Below are 20989 nucleotides of genomic sequence, written 5' to 3'. Positions count from 1 at the left end.
TGACAATAAAATTTGACTTGACTTGAGCTCTCTCACCACACCCTCCCTCCCCCCATTTATACTCACCATCCCTCTTCCTTTCCAGACTTGAAGGAAGGTCTCAACTTGCAATGCTGACTGCCAAAATCCACCTGCATGACTTGCAAAATTCCCTCCATGACTTGCCAAAATCCACCTGCATTTTGTGTCGATAGAAATGCACAACCACTGGGAGATCCTGCCTTTTGCGTGAACAGAGTGACAAAGCGGTCCCTCAATCTACAAACGTTTGTACTTTGGGTTAACCTATTTCAATTCAATTCCCCATTCCCATTCTGAGAAGCCTGTGCATGGCCTCCTCTACTGCCATGATGGGCAAAACTCAGAATGGAGGGAAGCCTCATATTTCATCTGATCCCTTCAATCTGATACATGAACGTTGATCTCTACTTCCAGTAATTACTACCCCCCCCACCTTTTTCCATTCCCCATTCTGGTTACCCTTTGACCCTTTCTCTTTTCTCCTCTCCAGCTCCTCGCCCTCTGGTTCCCTTCCTTCTTTTCTTTCTTCCATGCTCCACTGTCCTCTCCTATTAGAGTCCTTCTGCAGCCATTTATCTCTTCTGCCGGCCAGCTGGTGGTACAGTGACATCAGCGCCGGACTCCGGAGTGAAGGCTCCCGAGTTCGAATCCAAGTCGGGCCACCCCCGAGCGTACTTTCCATCCATGTTGGGTTGAGCGTCGAGCTAGCCACTTGGCCTCGTTTAAAAAAAAAAGGTTGAGCCAGGAATGTTCATATTGTGACCCGGTTAATCCGAAAGGAGACAAATCCTGACACCACGCACCAGACAAGAATGGCTGACTGTCTGGTGTGACACGCTAAAACAAAGCTCTTCTGCTTTTTACTTCAAACCTCCCCCAACACACCCAGACACTTTCCTCATCATCTGATCTCACCTATCATCTGCCATCTTGTACTCCTTCCCCTAGCCCCTTCTTACCCCTTCGTTTCCAGTCTCGATGAAGGGTTTCAGCCCAAAATGTCAGCTGTTTATCCCCCATCCATTGATGCTGCTGGATTTGCTGACTTCCTCCAGCATTTTATGTGTGTTGCTCTAGATCCAGAGAATCACTTGTGTTTATTCTTTCTCGACTCGTTTTCCTACTGTAAAGAATCTGGAGTGAATATAGATACAGTTTCCCTCTTGATATTTGTCTTAATACAACTCAGTATTAGCCTCACACTGTAACAGCATTAACAAATGAAATGAAAGATCCATCGTGAAACTATGAGTAAATTATCAGCCATGAAAGAAAGTTTTGTTCTTCAACCCTTGAGTATTATCTGAACAAATCTTAATGATGTTAATACAGTACACCATTTTCATTAATCATTACTTTATGTGTAATCCAGCACCAGCAAAGTACAGAAAACCAAGTCAGCAGGAATGAACCACTGCAGAATGTTTCAGAACATCTCTCATTGACGTCTTAGTCAGGAAACAGGAGTTCCAGCTTTTACAATTCGACTGCAAGCATAGAATCACTGATTTCCAAGTACATTCTTTTTGTCTTTCAAGAGACTGTTCAATACTGCTACTAAGGTAAGGTTATGTGATTTTGAGTACTTTTAGATGTAGAAGTTATTTAAATGACATAGGTAGATTATCAGATTGTGTCTGGATTTAATCCCAGTAATTCCTCAGGAAGCAGTATGCACAAAATGCTGGAGGAGCTCAGCAGGTCAGGCAGCATTGAGGAAGAGGAATAAACGGCTGACATTTCAGGCCAAGACCGTTCTTCAGGACTGAAGAGGAAGTTGGAAGATGCCAGAGTAAGAAGGTGGGGGGGGGGGAGGAGAAGGAGGACAAGCTGGAAGACGACAGGTGAAACCAAGTAGGTAGGGGAAGGGGAATGAAGTAAAAAGCTGAAGTGAAATTTGGAAAAGGCAAAGGGCTGGAGAAAAAGTAATCTGATAGGAGAGGAGGTTGGACCATGAGAGAAAGGGAAGGAGGAGGGACTCCAAGGGGAGGTGATCAGCAAGTGAGGAGAAGAGATAAGAAGCCAAAGTGAGGAATAGAAGAAGAGAGAAGGGGAGGAGAAAAAAATTTACCAAAGGGAGAAATGGATGTTCATGCCATCAGGTTGGAGGCTACCTAGAAAGGACACGAGGTGTTGCTCCTCCAACCTGAGAGTGGCCACATAGTGGCAAAAGAGGAGGTCATGGTGGAACAAGAGTGGGGATAGGAATTAAAATGGTTGGTTACTGGGAAATTCAACTTATTGGTGGATGGAGCAGAGGTGCGTGACAAACTGGTCCCCCAATTTATGTTGAGTCTCAGCAATGTAGAGAAGGTTGCATTGGGAGCATCGGATGCAGTAGACTACCCCAACAGATTCATAGATGAAGTGAGGTGGTACCTGGAAGGACTGTTTGGGACCCTGAATGGGGTATGGGAGGAGGTGAATGGACTGGTCACTTGCAAGGATACGTGCCAGAAAGGGATTAGTGGGGAGGGATGAATAGACAAGGGAATTGTGGAGGGAGTAATCCCAGTGGAAAACGGAGATTGGGGGAGATAAGTATGTGCTTGGTGACAGAGACCTGTTGAAGATGGCAGAAGTTGCGGAGAATGATGGGTTGGATGCAAAGGCTCATGGAATGATAGGTGAGGACAAGAGGAACTCCATCATGTTAAGGCAGTGGAAGGATGGGATGAGCATGGACTTTTGGGAAATGGAGGAGATGTGTGTGAGGGCAGCATCAATGGTAGAGGAGGGGAAATTCTGTTCTTTGAACATAGAACATAGAATAGTACAGCCCATTACAGGCCCTTTGGCCCACAATGTTGTGCTGACCCTCAAACCCTGCCTCACATATAACCCCCCACCTTAAATTCCTCCATATACCTGTCCAGTAGTCTCTTAAACTTCACTAGCGTGTCTGCCTCCACCACTGACTCAGGCAGTGCATTCCATGCACCAACCACTCTCTGAGTGAAAAACCTTCCTCTAATATCCCCCTTGAACTTCCCTCCCCTTACCTTAAAACCATGTCCTCTTGTACTGAGCAGTGGTGCCCTGGGGAAGAGGTGCTGGCTGTCCACTCTGTCTATTCCTCTTAATATCTTGTACACCTCTATCATGTCTCCTCTCATCCTCCTTCTCTCCAAAGTGTAAAGCCCTAGCTCCCTTAATCTCTGATCATAATCCATACTCTCTAAACCAGGCAGCATCCTGGTAAATCTCCTCTGTACCCTTTCCAATGCTTCCACATCCTTCCTATACTGAGGTGACCAGAACTGGACACAGTACTCCAAGTGTGACCTTACTAGAGTTTTATAGAGCTGCATCATTATATCGCATCTCTTAAACTCTATGCCTTGACTTATGAAAGCTAACACCCCATAAGCTTTCTTAACTACCCTATTTACCTGTGAGGCAACTTTCAGGGATCTGTGGACATGTACCCCCAGATCCCTCTGCTCCTCCACACTACCATGTATCCTGCTATTTACTTTGTACTCTGCCTTGGAGTTTGTCCTTCCAAAGTGTACCACCTCACACTTCTCCAGGTTGAACTCCATCTGCCACTGCTCAGCCGGCTTCTGCATCCTATCAATGTCTCTCTGCAATCTTCGACAATCCTCTACACTATCTACAACACCACCAACCTTTGTGTCATCTGCAAACTTGCCAACCCACCCTTCTACCCCCACATCCAGGTCGTTAATAAAAATCACGAAAAGTAGAGGTCCCAGAACAGATCCTTGTGGGACACCACTAGTCACAACCCTCCAATCTGTATGTACTTCCTCCACCACAACCCTCTGGTTTCTGCAGGCAAGCCAATTCTGAATCCACCTGGCCAAACTTCCCTGGATCCCATGCCTTCTGACTTTCTGAATAAGCCTACCATGTGGAACCTTGTCAAATGCCTTACTAAAATCCATGTAGGTCACATCCACTGCACTACCCTCATCTATATGCCTGGTCACCTCCTCAAAGAGCTCTATCAGGCTTGTTAGGCACGATCTGCCCTTCACAACGCCATGCTGACTGTCCCTGATCAGACTATGATTCTCTAAATGCCCATAGATCCTATCTCTAAGAATCTATTCCAACAGCTTTCCACCACAGACGTAAGGCTCACTGGTCTATAATTACCCGGACTATCCCTACTATCTGGACTATCCTTGTTTTTGAACAAGGGGACAACATTTGCCTCCCTCCAATCCTCTGGTACCATTCCTGTGGACAGCGAGGACATAAAGATCCTAGCCAGAGGCTCAACAATCTCTTCCCTCGCCTCATGCAGCAGCCTGGGGAATATTCCATCAGGCCCTGGGGACTTATCCATCCTAATGTATTTTAACAACTCCAACACCTCCTCTCCCTTAATATCAACATGCTCCAGAACATCAACCTCACTCATATTGTCCTCACCATCATCAAGTTCCCTCTCAATGGTGAATACCGAAGAGAAGTATTCATTGAGGACCTCGTTCATTTCCACACCCTCCAGGCACATCTTCCCACTTTTATCTCTAATCATTCCTTCCTTTACTCCTGTCATCCTTTTGTTCTTCACATAATCGAAGAATGCCTTGGGGTTTTCCTTTACTCTACTTGCCAAGGCCTTCTTATGCCCCCTTCTTGCTCTTCTCAGCCCCTTCTTAAGCTCCTTTCTTGCTACCCTATATTCCTCAATAGACCCATCTGATCCTTGCTTCCTAAACCTCATGTATGCTGCCTTCTTCCACCTGACTAGATTTTCCACTTCACTTGTCACCCATGGTTCCTTCATCCTACCATTCTTTATCTTCCTTACCAGGACAAATTTATTCCTAACATCCTGCAAAAGATCCTTAAACATCGACCACATGTCCATAGTACATTTACCTGCGAAAACATCATCCCAATTCACACCCGCAAGTTCCAGCCTTATAGCCTCATAATTTGCCCTTCCCCAATTAAAAATTTTCCTGTCCTCTCTGATTCTATCCTTTTCCATGATAATGCTAAAGGCCAGGGAGCAGTGATCACTGCTCCCCAGATGCTCACCCGCTTACAGATCGGTGATCTGACCCGGTTCGTTACCTAATACTAGATCTACATGTTTGTAGTATGGCATTCCCCCTAGTCAGCCTGTCAACGTACTGTGACAGGAATCCATCCTGGACACACTTAATAAACTCTGCCCCATCTAAACCCTTGGAACTGTTGGTGGCATCCGTTGGTCTCGAGAGACCATGGATCTGCGCCTGGAGTTTCCAGAGCGCTGGCCTAGTCAGGGTTGTATCGGAGACCAGCAGTTGCCCAAGCTGCAGGCCTTCCCCTTTCTACGCCACCAATGTTGTCCAAGGGAAGGGCACTAGGACCCATGCAGCTTGGCACCGGTGACGTCGCAGGGCAATGTGCCTTGCTCAAACACGCTACCTCACCAGAGGCTCGAATCAGTGACCTTCAGGTTACTAGTCTGATGCCTTGCCCACTAGGCCACGCGCCAACCCTTGGAACTAAGCAAGTGCCAATCAATATTAGGGAGGTTAAAGTCAGCCATGATAACAACCCTGTTATTTTTGCACCTTTCCAAAATCTGCCTCCCAATCTGCTCCTCGGTATTTCTGCTGCTACCAGGGGGCCTATAGAATAGGCCCAGTAGAGTAACTGCTCCCTTCCTGTTCCTGACTTCTACCCATACTGACTCAAAAGAGGATCCTGCTACATTATCCACCCTTTCTGCAGCTGTAATAGTATCCCTGACTAGTAATGCCACCCCTCCTCCCCTTTCTCCCCCCTCTCTATCCCTTTTAAAGCACTGAAATCCAGGAATATTGAGAATCCATTCCTGCCCTGGTGCCAGCCAAGTCTCCGTAATGGCCACTACATCATAATTCCATGTATGTATCCAAGCTCTCAGTTCATCACCTTTGTTCCTGATGCTTCTTGCATTGAAGTACACACATTTTAGCCCTTCTACCTTACTATCTTTACACCCTTTATTCTGCTTCTTTTTCATCAAAGCCTCTCTATATGTTACATCTGGCTTTACTCCGTGCACTTCTTTCACTGCTTTATCGCTCTGGGCCCATCCCCCTTGCAAATTAGTTTAAACCCTCCTGAACCATGCTAGCAAACCTACCTGCAAGGATATTGCTCCCCGTCGAGTTCAGGTGCAACCCATCCTATCTGTACAGGTCCCACCTTCCCCAGAAGAGATCCCAATAATCCAAAAATCTAAAACACTGCCCCCTGCACCAACTCCTCAGCCACGCATTCAACTGCCATCTCCTCCAATTCTTACCATCACTATCACGCAGCCCTGGCAGCAATCCTGAGAACACCACCCTTGAGGTCCTGTTCTTCAGCCTTCTGCCTAGTTCCCGAAACTCACACTTAAGGACCTCATCCCTCTTCCTGCCTATGTCATTGGTACCAACATGTATCATGACTTCTGGTTGCTTTCCTTCTCATAACAGTATGTCATGCACCCGGTCAGAGACATCCTGGACCCTGGCACCCGGGAGGCAACAAACCATGCAGGTGTCCTTCTCATGTCCACAAAATCTCCTGCCTGCTCCCCTAACTATAGAGTCTCCAATGACGACAGCTCTCCTCTTCTCTGTCCCATCCTTCTGCACCACAGGGTCAGACTCAGTGCCAGAGGCCCTGCCACTATGGCTCACACCTGGTCGGTCGTCCTCACCAACAGTATCCAGGACAGTATACTTATTATTCAGGGGAATGGCTACAGGGGTGTTCTGCACTACCTGTCTACTCTCCTTCACTTTCCCCCCTCGGACTGTCACCCAACAACCTGCTTCCTGCAGCCTAGGTGTGACTACCTCCCTATAGCTCTCATCTATGACTGCCTCATTCTCCCTTATGAGTCGAAGGTCATCCAGCTGCTGCTCCAGATTCCTCACACGGTCTTCCAGATTGAAGAAAGAAGACATCTTTGATGAAGGGATGGGATCGCCTCATCCTTGGAACAGATGAAGGAATTTAGAAATTTTTAAGGAGGCATGGTAGGAAAAGTTTAAGTTAAGATACCATGGAATAGGTAGGTTTATAAAAGGTAGTGGTAGACAGTTTGTCTCCAGAGGTGGAGACAGAAAGATTGAGAAAGGGGAGACATGTGAGTGTGTATGTTGCTTTGAATTTACGGCATCTGCAGAATCTCTTGTGTTCATGAATTTCTAAGGAAAATCTGCTTTAACCTTTACCAACTTTTTTTAAAATGCCTGCTTGGTACACGCTGGTGACCACAACAAAATCTACTCTTCCAATTTAGGAAAATGATATTTGTATAAACTGCCATTTAGGACTCCCAATGATTTGCCTAATCACAAAATAATGCTGTTTGGTTAAATAGAATGAAAGCCTTTCTGAGAAGGAAGAATCCAGGGCTTCTTGAGATGTTCTTAATTGTAGGATGTTGGGAGAGAAGATAAGTCAGTTGAAACTTCAGAGTTGTTTGGAAATATTTAAATTAATTGAAAAAAGTTGTATGGAGACACCCAAATGGTATGTTACCTCACCGGTGATAGGATCAGGGATGGCTTGGATCAGGTCCAGGGCATTCTCAAAGGTGAGGGTAAGTAGCCAGAGGTCTTGGCACCAATGACATAGGTAGACAAGGTGAGGAGGACCTGAAAAGAGAATTTAGGGAACTAGGTAGAAAGCTGAGGAACAGGACCTCCAGGGTAGTAATCTCTGGATTGCTGACTGTGCCATGTGCTGGTGAGGGTAAAAATAGGATAATTTGGCAGGTGAATGTGTGGCTGAGGAACTGGTGCAGGGGGAAGGGTTAGGATTTATGGATCATTGGGATCTCTTCTGGACAAGGTATGACCTGGACAAAAGGGACAGATTACAGCTGAACCCAAGGGAGTCCAGTATCCTTGTGGGTAGGTTGGCTAGATTTGACTGGGTAGGTTTAATCTAATTTGGCAGGGGGACGGGAACAGAAGCAATAGCACTGAGGATGAGGTAGTTAGCTTATAACAGAGGCAATGAGTAGTGAGACTCCTAGCAAGAAAAGGCTGATGATTGGGTAAAATTGCAGTCAACAGGATGAGTTACAATTTAAAAGGCTGACAAAATCGAAAAGGATGAATGCAGAACTAAAGGTGTTATATTTGAATGCACACGGTCTATAGAATAAGGTTGATAAACTTGTAGCACAGTTACAGATTGACATGTATGATGTTGTAGGCATCACTGAATCATGACTGAAAGGAGATTATAGCTGGAAGCCTAAGGATACACATTATATCGAAAGGCCAAGCAGAAAGACAGACGGTGTGGTGTTGCTCTGTTGTTAAATATGAAATCAAATCGTTAGAAAGAGGTGACATAGGCTCAGAAGGTGTTGAATTGTCGTGGATAGAGCTAAGAAACTGCAAGGGTGAAAAGACCCTGATGGGAGTTGTATACAGATCCCCAAAAAGTAGTAAGGATGTGATCTACAAATTACAATGGGAGATAGAAAATTGATGCCAAAAGGGCATTGTTAGAATAGTCACAGGGAATGTCAATATGCAGGTAGATTGGTAAAATCAGATTGGTGCAGGATTCCAAGAGGGGAGTTTCTAGAATGTCTATGAGATGGCCTTTTAGAACAGTTCAGGGTTGAGCCCACTAGGGAGTCAGATATTCTGGATTGGATGTAGAGCAATGAATTGCAATTGATTAGAGCACTTAGGTTTTGGGGCAAGTGATCGTAATATAATCAAATTCATCCTGAAATTTGAGAAGGACAAGCTAAAATCAGATGTATCAGTATTACAATGGAATAAATGGAATTACAGAGGCATGAGAGAGGAGTCGGCCAGAACTGGTTGGAAAAGAACACTGGCAGGGATGAGAGCAGCCATGGCTTGAATTTCTGAAAGCAATTTGGATAGCACAGGATATATACATCCCAAAGAGGAAGACGTATTCTAAAGGAAAGATGACATAGCCTTAGCTAACAAGAGATGTCAAAACCAATGTAAAAGCCAAAGAGAGGGTATATAATAGAGCAAAAATTAGTGGAAAGTTAGAGGATTGGGAAGCTTTTAAAAACCACCAGAAGGCAACGAAAAAGATCATTAAGAAAGTGAAGATTGGAATACAAAAGTAAGCTAGCCAATAATATTAAAGAGGATACCAAAAGTTTCTTCAGACACATGAAGTGTAAAAGAGAGGCGAGGGTGGAAATTGGACTGCTGAAGAACGATGCTGGAGAGGTAGTAATGGTGGACAAGGGAATGGCAGATGAACTGACTAAGTATTTTGCATCAAGCTTTATTGTGGAAGACACTAGGAGAATGATGGAAGTTTCAGGTGTCAGGAGTCATAAAGTGTGTGAAGTTCCCACTCCTAGACAGAAGGTTCTTGGGAAACTGAAAGGTCTGAAGGTAGACAGATCACCTGGACCAGATGGTGTACACCCCAGGGTTCTGAAGAGACTGTGGAGGCATTAGCAATGATCTTTCAAGAATCACTAGATTTTTTAATGGTTCCAGAAGACTGGAAAACTGCAACTGCCACTCCATTCTTCAAGAAGGGAGAGAGGCAGAAGAAAGGAAACCATAGGCCAGTTGATCTGACCTCAGTGGTTGAGAAGATGTTGGATTGATTATTAAGGATAAGGTCTTGGGATACTTGGAAGTACATGAAAAATAGGCTATAGCCAGTATGGTTTCCTCAAGGAGGGAGAGAGCAGCAGAAAGGAAATTATAGGCCAATTAGTCAGAGCTCAGTGGTTGGGAAGATATTGGAGTTGATTGTTAGGGATGGGTTTCTGGGGTACTTAGAGGCATGTGATAAAATAGGCCATAGTCAACATGGTTTCCTCAAGGTAAAATCTTACCTGGCAATTCGCTGGAATTCTTTGAAAAAATAATAAGCAGGATAGAAAAGGAGAATTGGTTGATGTCGATGTCGTGTACTTGGATTTTCAGAAGACTTTTGACAAGGTGCCACACATAAGGCTGCTTAACAAGCTACAAGGCCATGGTATCATAGGAAAGATTCTAGCATGGATAAAGCAGTGATTGATTGGTAGGAGGCAAAAAGTGGGAATAAAGGGAGCCTTTTCTGGTTGGCTGCCAGTGACTAGTGCTGTTCCACAGGGATCTGTGTTGGGAGTAATTCTTTTTGCGTTGTATGTTAATGATATGGATGATAGAATAAATTATTTTGTTGCCAAAATTTGCAGACAATATATGTGGAGAGGCAGGTAGTTTTGTGGAAGTAGAGAGGCTACAGAAGGACTTAGACATATTAGGAGAATGGGCAAAGAAGTGGCAGATTAAATACAGTGTCGTCAAGTGTATGGTCATGCACTTTGGTAGAAGAAATAAAAAAGTTGACTATTTTCTAAATGGAGAGTAAGTACAAAAAAACTGGAGTGCAAAGGGAATTGGGAGTCCTTGTGCAGGATTCCCTAAAGGTTAATTTGCAGGTTGAGTCTGTGGTGAGGAAGGCAAATGCAATGTTAGCATTCATTTAAAGAGGATTAGAATTTGAAGCAAGGATGTAATTTTGAGACCTTGTAAAGAAGCCTCACTTGGCAAATTGTGAGCAGTTTCGGGTCCTCTATCTTAGAAAAGATGTACTGAAATTGGAAAAGTTTCAAAGGAGGTTCACAAAAATGATTCCATAATTGAACATCTTGTCATATGAAAAGTGTTTGATGGGTCTGGGCTTGTATTCACTAGAATTCAGAAGAATGAGGGGTGACCTCATTGAAACCTATCAGATGGTGAAAGGCCTTGATAGAGTGGATGTGGAGAGGATGTTTCTTATGGTGGGAGAGGTAAGACTAGAGGATATAGCCTCAAAATAAAGGAGTGTCTGTTGAGAATGGAGATGAAAAAGAATTTCTTTAGCCAGACAATTGTGAATCTGTGGAAATCTATGCCACAGCCAGATGTGGAGGCCAAGTCTTTATGTATATTTAAGGCAAAGGTTGGTAGATTCTTGATTGGTCAGGGCATGAAGAGATCTGGGGGTGGGGGTTAGAAGAGATTGGCTGGGAAAGTGGGAGACAGGGCTGGGAAAGCAGGAGATTGAGACTGAGATGAAAAATGGATCAAAATGATGAAATGGCAGAGCAGACTTGATGGGCCAAATAGTCTAATTCTGTTGTTTTATGGTCATATGGTCTTATTGTCATCCCATCAAAACTCATCAATAAGTTTCAAGACTTTGGCCATAATACCTTCTTGTGTAATTGGATCCTCAGTTTCCTCACTTGCAGACCCCAGTCAGTTCAGATTGGCAATGACATCTCCTCCACAATCACCATCAGCACAGGTGCATCACAAATGATTCTTTGCACATCACTGAGAATTCTTAGAGACAAGATTCGCGAACATTTGGAAAAGTATAGTCAGATTAAGGATAGTCAGCATGACCTTGGGAGGGGTAGGTCATGCCTCATGAGCCTGATTGAATTCTTTGTGGGTATGAGAAAGCACATTGATGAAGGTATGTGGATTTTAGTAAGGGATTTGATAAAATTTTCCCCATGGTAGTCTCATTCAGAAAGTCAGGAGGCATGGAATACTGGGAAACTTGGCTGTGTGGATTAAGAATTAGCAAAGGATGGTTACAGATGAGAGTGTATTCTGCCTGGATGTTGGTGACCAGTGGTGTACTGTAGGATTCTGTTCTGGGATCCCTGTCTTTGTGATTTTTATAAATGACTTAGATGAGCAAGTGAAAGAATGGGTTAGTAAGTTTGCAGATGACATGAAAGTTGGTGGTGTTGTGGATAGTGTAGAAGGTTGTTAAGTGTTACAATGGGACATTGATAGGATGTAGATCTGGGCTGGTAAGTGACTGGTAGAGGTCCAGCTGGAAAAGTGTGAAGTGATTCACTTTGGAAGGTTGAATTTGAAGGCAGAATGCAGGGTTAATGGCAGGATTCTTAGCAGATTGGAGAAACAGAGACATCTTGGGATCAATATCCATAGAACCCTCACAGTTGTGATGCAGGTTGATAAGAAAGCATATAGTGTGTTGGTCTTTATTAGAGGATGATTTAGTTCAAGAGCCGCAAGGTAATGTTGCAGCTCTATAAAACCCTGGTTAGACTACACCTGGAATATTGTTCTGGTTGCCTCACTAAAGGAAGAATGTGGACGTTTTAGAGAGGGTGCAGAGATTTACCAGCAGGCTGCCTGTTTTGGAGAACATGTCTTATGAAGATGGGCTGATCAAGCTAGGGCTTTTCTTTTTGGAGCAAAGGAGAACAGGAGGTGACTTGACACAGGTGTATAAGATAATAAGAGGCATAGATCGAATGTGCGGTCAGTGCCTTCTCCTAAGGTGGAAATGACTAATACAAGGGAGCACAGTTTTAATGTGATGAAAGGAAACATGACCTCCTCTACTGTCGCAATGAGGCGAAACTCAGGTTCGAGCAGTAGCACCTTATATTCTGTCTGGGTAGCCTTCAACCTGATGGCATGAACATCAATTTCTCTAACTTCCATTCATGCCCCTCCTCCCCTTCTCTATTCCCCATCCCTTTTTCCTCCCTCACCTTATCTCATGGCCTGCCCATCACCTCCCTCTGGTGCTTCACCCCATTTAACTTTCTCCCATGGCTTTTTGTCCTCTCCTATTGGACTCCCCCTTCTCCAGCCCCGTATCTCTTTCAGCAATCAACTTCCCAGTTCTTTACTTCACACCTCACCTTGTGTTTCTCCCTCCCCTCCCCCACCCACCTATTCTAACTCCTCATCTTTTTTTCTCCAGTCCTACTGAAGGGTCTTGGCCTGAAATTTCGACTATTCTTTTCCATAGATGCAGCTTGGCCTGCTGAGTTCCTGCAGCATTTTGTGTGTATTACTTGGATTTCTGGCATCTGCAGATTTTTTTCTTACAGAGGATGTCAGCGATAGTATTTTTTTACACAGAGGGTTGGACGCATAGAATGTACTGCTGGGGTATTGGCAGAGGCAGATACATTTGGGGCACTTAAGAGACTTTTAGATAGGCACATGGATGATAGAGAAATGGAGGGTTATTTGGAAGGGAGGGGTTAGGTTGATCTTAGAACAGGTTAAACGTTTAGCACAACATTGTTTGCTGGGGGCACATACAATGCTGTAACGTTCAATGTTCTATCTTTGTATCATCCACATACTTGGCTACAAAGTTATTAATTCCAGCATCCAGGTGATGAATATCAGGAATCATCACTGAGGGGTCAGCAGAGGAAATGGTGAGCAGAGAGCATGGGCATCAACATCTTAGAGGGCCTCTCTTGGGCCCAACACGTTGATATAACCACGAAGAAGACTGGCAGTGGCTATACTTCATTAGGAGTTAAGGAGGTTTCATATGTGACCTAGACTCTTGCAAATTTCTGCAAATGTACCATGGAGAGCATTCGGATGGTACATCACCACCTGGTTAGGAGACTCCAATTATCAGGATTGTAAGAGGCCACTGGATGGTTGTAATCTCAGCCAGTTCCATCACAAGCACAATCCTCCCCACCATCAAGGACACTTTCAAAAGGCAGTGCCTCAAGAAGTGGTCATCCACCATTAAGGACCCTCACTACCCAGATCATGCTCTCTTCTCATTATTCCCTTTGGGGAGGAGGTACAGGAGCCTGCAGACCCGTACTCAAGGTTTTAGGAACAGCTTCTTCCCCTCCACCATCAGATTTCTGAGCAGTCCATGAACACTTTCTCACCATTCCTCATTTGCATCTTATTTTTTTGACATATTAATTTTTATGTCCTCCACTGTAGTTTTGCCACAAAGCAACAGATTTCAGTGCATATGTTGGTGATAATAAACCTGATTCTGATTCTGGGAACGAAGGTATCCCGAAACGTACATATTATATATACATCATTCCCACAATGATTGAGAAGTTGCAGAACCTAGGCCTCTGTACCTCCCTCTGCAATTGGATCCTCAACTTCCTAACCAGAAGACCACAATCTGTGTGGATTGGTGATAACATACCCTCTTTGCTGGCGATCAACACTGGCACACCTCAGGGTGTGTGCTTAGCCCTCTGCAGTGCTCTCTGTATACACATGACTGTGTGGCTAGGCATAGCTCAAGTACCATCTACAAATTTGCTGATGATACAACCATTGTTGGTAGAATCTCAAGTGGTAACGAGAGGGCGTACAGGGAGTGAGATATGCCAACTAGTGGAAAGGTGTGGCAGTAATATCCTGGCACTCAAGGTCAGTTAGACGAAAGAGCTGATTGTGGACTTCAGGAAGGGTAAGACAAAGGAACGCATACTAATCCTCATAGAGGGATCGGAAGTGGAGAGAGTGAGCAGCTTCAAGTTCCTTGCTGTCAAGATCTCTGAGGATCTAACCTGGTCTCAACACATTAATATAGTCATAAAGAAGGCAAAACAGCGGCTATACTTTATTAGGAGTTTGAAGAGATTTGGCATGTCAACAAATACACTCAAAAACTTCTATGGTTGTACTGTGGAGAGCATTCTGACAGGCTGCATCACTGTCTGGTATGGAGGGTCTACTGCATAGGATCGAAAGGAGCTGCAGAAGGTTGTAAATCTAGTCAGCTCCATCTTGGGCACTAGCCTACAAAGTACCCAGGACATCTTTAGGGAGCGGTGTCTCAGAAAGGCTGTGTCCGTTATTAAAGACCTCCAGCACCCAGGGCATGCCCTTTTCTCACTGTTACCATCAGGTAGGAGATACAGAAGCCTGAAGGCAAACACTCAGCGATTCAGGAACAGCTTCTTCCCCTCTGCCATCTGATTCCTAAATGGACTTTGAAGTTTTGGACACTGCCTCACTTTTTTAATATACAGTAATTCTGTTTTTGCACATTTTTAAATCATCTATTCAATATACATAATTGATTTACTTGTTTATTTATTATTATGTTTCATTTTATTTATTCTTATCTTTTCTCTTTCTTCTATATTATGTATTGCATTGAAGTGCAGCTGCTAAGTTAATACATGCTGGTGATAATAAACCTGATTCTGATTCTGAAATAGATGCTGCCGTTGGTAGTGAGGTGTACATAACTCTGAGCCCCCACCATGTGTATCCAAGAATATTTTGGGGAGTAAGGAAAGATGTGCTGGGCCCCGAGCAAGATTTGTGTATCCTTCTTAGCCATTTCTCTGCATCTTGGTTCTCCAGACAGTACAACCTAAGAATAAGCAATCATCTCCTTCAGAGTAAAACAAATGAAAAGGAAATGGAAAGCTATTGTATGTGGTACCCTGTGTGCTGAGATCAGAGTCCGAGCTTGCATTACCTTTCTATAGGTGGTAATAATATGCAAATCACAATCAGTCATTCCTGTTCCATCTTTACTCCCATGAATGAGCAGAATGGCTGATCTGATGCAGGGGAAGGGTGCCTTCCCCCTTCCTTTCCAGTCTTGAAGAAAGGAAAGATCTCAGCCCGAAACGTCGCCTGTTCATTAATTTCTATAGCTGCTGCCTGAGCCGCTGAGTTCTGAAAGGAAAATCCTGCCTGACAAACCTACTGCAATTCTTTGCAGAAATTACAAGCAGGGTAGAAAAAGGGGATGCAGTAGATGTGGTGTACTTGGATTTTCAGTCCAAGTTATTTCAGAATAACAGGGAAATTACTAGCATGGGTGGAGCAATGACTGATTGGCAGAAAACAGAGAGTGGGAATAAAGGGATCCTATTCTGACTAGCTGCCGGTTACCAGTGGAGTTCCACAGGGGTCGGTGTTGGGACTGCTGCTTTTTATGATGTATGTCAATGATTTGGACTGTTGGATTAATGGATCTGTGGCTAAATTCGCTGATGATACAAAGATAGGTGGAGGAATGGGTAGAGCTGAGGAAACAGAGAGCCTGTAGAGAGACTTAGATAGTTTTAGGGGAACGTGCAAAGAAGTGGCAAATGAAATACAATGCTGGAAAGTGTACGGTCATGCACTTTGGTGGAAGAAATAAACTGGCAGACTATTATCTAGATGAGGAGAGAATTCAAAATGCAGAGATGCAAAGGGACTTGGGAGTTCTTGTGCAAGATACCATAAAGATTAACCTCCAGGTTGAGTCAGTTGTGAGGAAGGTAAATTCAATGTTGATATTCATTTCCAGAGGTATTGAATATAAGAGCAGGGATGTGATGTTGAGCCTCTATAAGGCACTCGTGAGACCACACTTGGAGTATTGTGTGCAGTTTTGGGCTCCTTGTTTTAGAAAGGATTTACTGATATTGGAGAGGGGTCAGAGAAGATTCATGAGAATGATTCCAGGAATGAAAGGGTTACTGTATGAGGAATGTCTGGTAGCTCTTGGGCTGTATTCCCCAGAGTTCAGGAGGACGAGGGGGCATCTCATTCCAAACATTAAAAGCCCTGAACAGATTAGATATGGCCAAGTTATTTCCCATGGTAGGGTAGTCTAGGATAAGAAGGCACAACTTTGTTATCTCTTCAGCAACCTCTCTCAGGACTCTGGGAAGTAGTCCATCTGGTCCAGATGACTTATCCACCTTAAGACCTTTCAGTTTGCCTAGCGCTTTTTCCTTTGTAATAGCAATGGCACTCACTCCTGCTCCCTGACTCACGGACCTCTGGAACACTACTAGTGCCTTCCACAGAGAAGCCTGATGCAAAATACCCAATAAGTTTATCTGCCATTTCTTTGCCCCCCATCACTATCTAACCAGCGTCATTTTCCATTGATCCAATATCAACTGTCACTTCCCTTTTATTCTTTATATAACTGAAAAACTTTTGGAATCCTGCTTTATGTTATTGGCTATATTGCCCTCATATTTCATCTTTTCCCTTATAGCTTTTTTGTTGGCTGTTGTTAGATTTTAGAAGCTTCCCAATCATGCAACTTCCCACACACTTTTGTTTCCTTATATGCCCTTTCCTTGTTTTTTATGCAGTCCTTAACTTCCTTTGTCAGCCACGGTTGCCTAGCCATACTATTTGAAAACAACTTCTGTGGGACGAACATATCTATCTTGTGCCTTGTGAACTATTCCCAGAAACTTCAGCCAACTCTGCTGTGCCTTCATCCCTGCTTGTATCCTCCTGCAATCCACCTGGGCAAGCTCCTCTCTCATGCCTCTGGAATTCCCTTTATTCCATTGCAATGCTGATACAAGTGATTTATGCTTCTCTCTCTCAAATTGCAGTATGAATTCAATCATAGTATGATTACTGACTCTGGTTCCTTTACATTGAGCTCTCCAGTAAGATCTGGGCTATTACACAATACCCAATCAAAGATAGTCTTTCCCTAGTAGGCTCAAACACAGGCTACTCTAAAAAGCCATCTCATAGATATTGAACAAATTTCCTCTCTTCCTAATTCCCTTGCATATTGAAATCCCCCATTACAATTGCGACATTACTCTTATTACATGACTTTTCCAGCTCCTTTTGCAAACTCAGCCCCACATCTTGGCTACTATTTGGAGGTCTATATATGATTCCTGTAATTTTTTTTTTAACCCTTGCAGTTGCTTAACTCCACCACAAAGATTTAGCATTCTCTGACCCTATGTCTCTTCTTTCTAAAGACGTAATTCCATCTCTTACCAACCTAAGGCTAACACCTATGCCTTTCTTGCCTGTCCTTTTGATACAAAGTATATCCTTTGATGTTAAGCTCCCATCTATGGCCTTCTTTCAGCCAGGACTCAGTGATGTCCACCATGTCATACCCACCAATTTCTAATTGAGCCACGAGTTTGTCCATCTTGTTCCAAAGGCTACACACATTTAAACATAGCACATTCAGTCCTGCATTCATTGCCCTTTTGAATTTTGCTTCTGTGGTGCAAATTAATTTTTTGTTCTGTCTGTATTTGAACCCAATCTTTGTGTTCTCCTTTCTTACATTCATGTTAGATCCATCATCTAGTTGTAAATCTGCTGACTCATTCACAGCTCTATCATACTGGTTCCCATCTCCCTGCCATATTAGTTTAAACCACTCCCAACAGCTCCAGTAAACCTATCCACAAGAATAATGGTCCCCCTCAGATTTAAGTGCAACCCATCCCTTTTGGACCCAGAAGAGGTCCCAATTATCCAGAAATTTGAATCCTTGCCTCCTGCCCTGATTCCTCAGCCACACATTTATCTGCTACCTCATTCTATTTCTAAGATTATAATTGCACCAATTAATTTTCATCAATAAATCATTATTATGTAATATAAACCCACTTCAGTGCTTTCAAAAGCAATGACTATAATATTTATAAGTTGGTTGTTTCTTAATAACTGGCTGACTTGTAACCAATAGATACTCAAGCGATTGTTCGGAGCTGACAATGGATGAAACGAATGTGGCAAAAAGGAAGATTGACTCAGAGAAGAACAGGAGCCTAGAAACCACTGAAGTAGAGTTGGAATTCAAACAGAATAAAGCGACAAGTGTAGCTTTACAGAAACAGGTAAGTATGCTTTCCAAACATATTCGTGGAAGTGCTCTGACTTTATTTAGAATCTTGTGCAACTGATGCATAATTGATTCTTCTTAGCTAATCAGCCTATTTTATTCAAGCAATGAAATTATTGTAATGTTGATTCTTTGAAAAATATAAAATATAATTAAAATGATGTTGCCACCTTATTCAAAATTGTTACTTTCTGTATATTGATCAATTTCCAACTCATGTTTTCAGTATAGATAAGGAAGATATCATTTTTGAATTGGCTAACTATCAATGCAGGAAAATGTTACATCATATAAAATTATTTTTCCTCTTGCTCAAGTAAGTCCAGAAAACCACTTGGGTTTTGATAACGCTATTTCCGAAAAACACTTTGAATTGTCATACTTTTACTAGTTTTACTAATTTCTGTGATGAGTTTCAAAATTTCATAATCCCAATGAGATCTATTTCAATTAACTTAAATCTTGAATCAACCCATATCAGTCTTACAGCCCTTTCTGCAGGCCATCTTGACTTGAATGTCAATACCGATGTTGCCTTGGAAACCAAAAATAAAGTCCAAGATGAGAACTGTCCAGTACACTTTAATATTTTAAAATTAATTTTCCAATGTAGTTCAACACTTTCTTTATTGTCACTCCACATTGATAATAAGTAAAAAATCTGCTATTGGATCTTAGATTACATTCCATTTTATTAATTATTTTAAAACCATTATCATCAATGGTATAATGTATATGCATAAAAAATAATCTATTCTTCCAAAGTTCACTAATTAATATTAACTTACGCTTGCCACATTTTATGCTCTTACAGATTTTAATTATCTCCTTTACAAGATCCGTAGCAGTTTCTTCCGATCCCATTACAATTACACTCCTAATACTCCTGTTTCTAATATGGTCTGCACATTGGCCTTATCTGAATTAAGTTTCTAAATTGGTGTTTGGATGATAACCTAGCATCCAAACAAAGTTGAATTACACTTAAGTACACTCATAAAATCATTTTGTGTCAATGATATGTCAACAAATTGAGCTAGGTTGTTTTTATTCCAAAGGTTGTAACAACCAGTGATCTTTGGTGGTATGTCCAAGGTTAGCTTATGTGTGTATTCAGAAGAGAAGTGAGTGGCATATGTGGGTGCAGCATGCTGAAGCACACAGAGCTCAAGTTGCAAATAGGTAATACACACCACCCATTGCTACACATCACTTCATATGCACCACCCATTACTAGCCCATTTATCAATCTTATTACAAGTAAAAAATACACAGGATGCTTGTCAGAAGCAGGCCACTGGAAGGCTTTCTTCCTTTCAAGTACTTGATTAGAAGGTAGTATGGATCTGATACCTTCTGTTAGAAAAGTAGGATCCCGTGGAATGGCTGGAAGAAACCTGCACCCTCTTCCATATCCTTCCTGTAGTGAGATGAACAGAACTCAACACAATACTCCAAAGTGTAGTCTAACCAGAGTTTTATAGCACTGCAGCCTTATCCTGTAGCTGTTGAACTCTTGCTTAACGAAGGCCAACATACCATATAACTTCTTAACCACCCTAACATCTTGTGCAGAAACTTTAAAGGACCTATGGCTGTGAGCCCCAAGATCCCCCTGTTCCTCTAAGCTGTCAACAATCCTGCCACAAACCCTGATTCTTTTAATTTTTGATAAATGATTTGATCTCAGTTGAGAGAAAATAATTTTAAAAATCTCCAGATCATTGCTAAATTGTGAAAGGGTTTGTAAGGTACCCCAGGCATTCATGAACTGAAAAAGTACAATTTAATTTAATAAATGGCAAAACAATAAAAAGACTTGAAATTAAAATTAGTAGTATATAATATTTTTAATCTTTATACATGATATTGGTCTTCTAATTGCAATGGCAAATATATAATTTTTTTGTTATCTATGGGTATACATATTTATCATGCAATGCACCATGACAATTTAAAATATTTCCTATTTAATCGGAGTAACCTCAATATATGAGCTATTGACAAATTGAGCTAAATGGCTTTTGTTCCTTCCATATTTTCTACATAAAACTTTTTTCTTTGTTCATGTAAAGGTTGGCTTGATTAGTGGTATCAGTCTCATTGTAGGGACTATGATTGGCTCAGGAATTTTTATATCACCTAAATCTGTCTTATCCAATACTGGAGCGGTGGGCCCTTGTTTGACTATCTGGGCAGCTTGTGGAGTCCTAGCAACAATGGGTAAGTAACTGGTAACATTTTATTAAAATTTATTTTTGAAAAATAATTTCTAATAGAAATTTGCAGCATTGAAAAGAAGATTACTTTGCACATCATGTCTATGCCATTCAAAAAAGCTGTTTTGGTTGATTACATTTCTCAGTTCTCCTCTGTACTCATATGGCCTACAAGCCTTTGACTGATACATCAGCTACGTTTAAAAATTGCCATGATGTTTTTGTTCAGGAACTGAGTTCCAGGCTCCATTACCGTTTGGATGAAAAACCATCTTCTTCTGCATACTAGTACTACAAAAAGTCAATCATCCCAAACAGCTGAAGAAAATTATAAATGGCATGGAAAGCATTGACAACCTGCA

General features: G+C 42.5%; 1 protein-coding gene across 1 annotated transcript in view; it reads left to right on the top strand.

Moving 5' to 3' along the window:
* Positions 1–1425: 1425 nt before the first annotated feature.
* The window catches only part of slc7a9 (solute carrier family 7 member 9), a 74614-nt gene continuing 55050 nt past the window's right edge, over positions 1426–20989 (top strand). The window contains exons 1-3 of the mRNA XM_059992995.1: positions 1426–1583; positions 18253–18403; positions 20484–20631. Of these exons, the coding sequence (XP_059848978.1) occupies positions 18281–18403; positions 20484–20631 (271 nt within the window). The 5' untranslated portion in view covers positions 1426–1583; positions 18253–18280. The remainder of the gene's footprint in view (positions 1584–18252; positions 18404–20483; positions 20632–20989) is intronic.

This window comes from Hypanus sabinus, chromosome 17 (assembly GCF_030144855.1).
Source record: "Hypanus sabinus isolate sHypSab1 chromosome 17, sHypSab1.hap1, whole genome shotgun sequence".
Lineage (NCBI taxonomy): Eukaryota > Metazoa > Chordata > Chondrichthyes > Myliobatiformes > Dasyatidae > Hypanus > Hypanus sabinus.
This window is presented reverse-complemented; position numbering and strand designations above follow the sequence as displayed.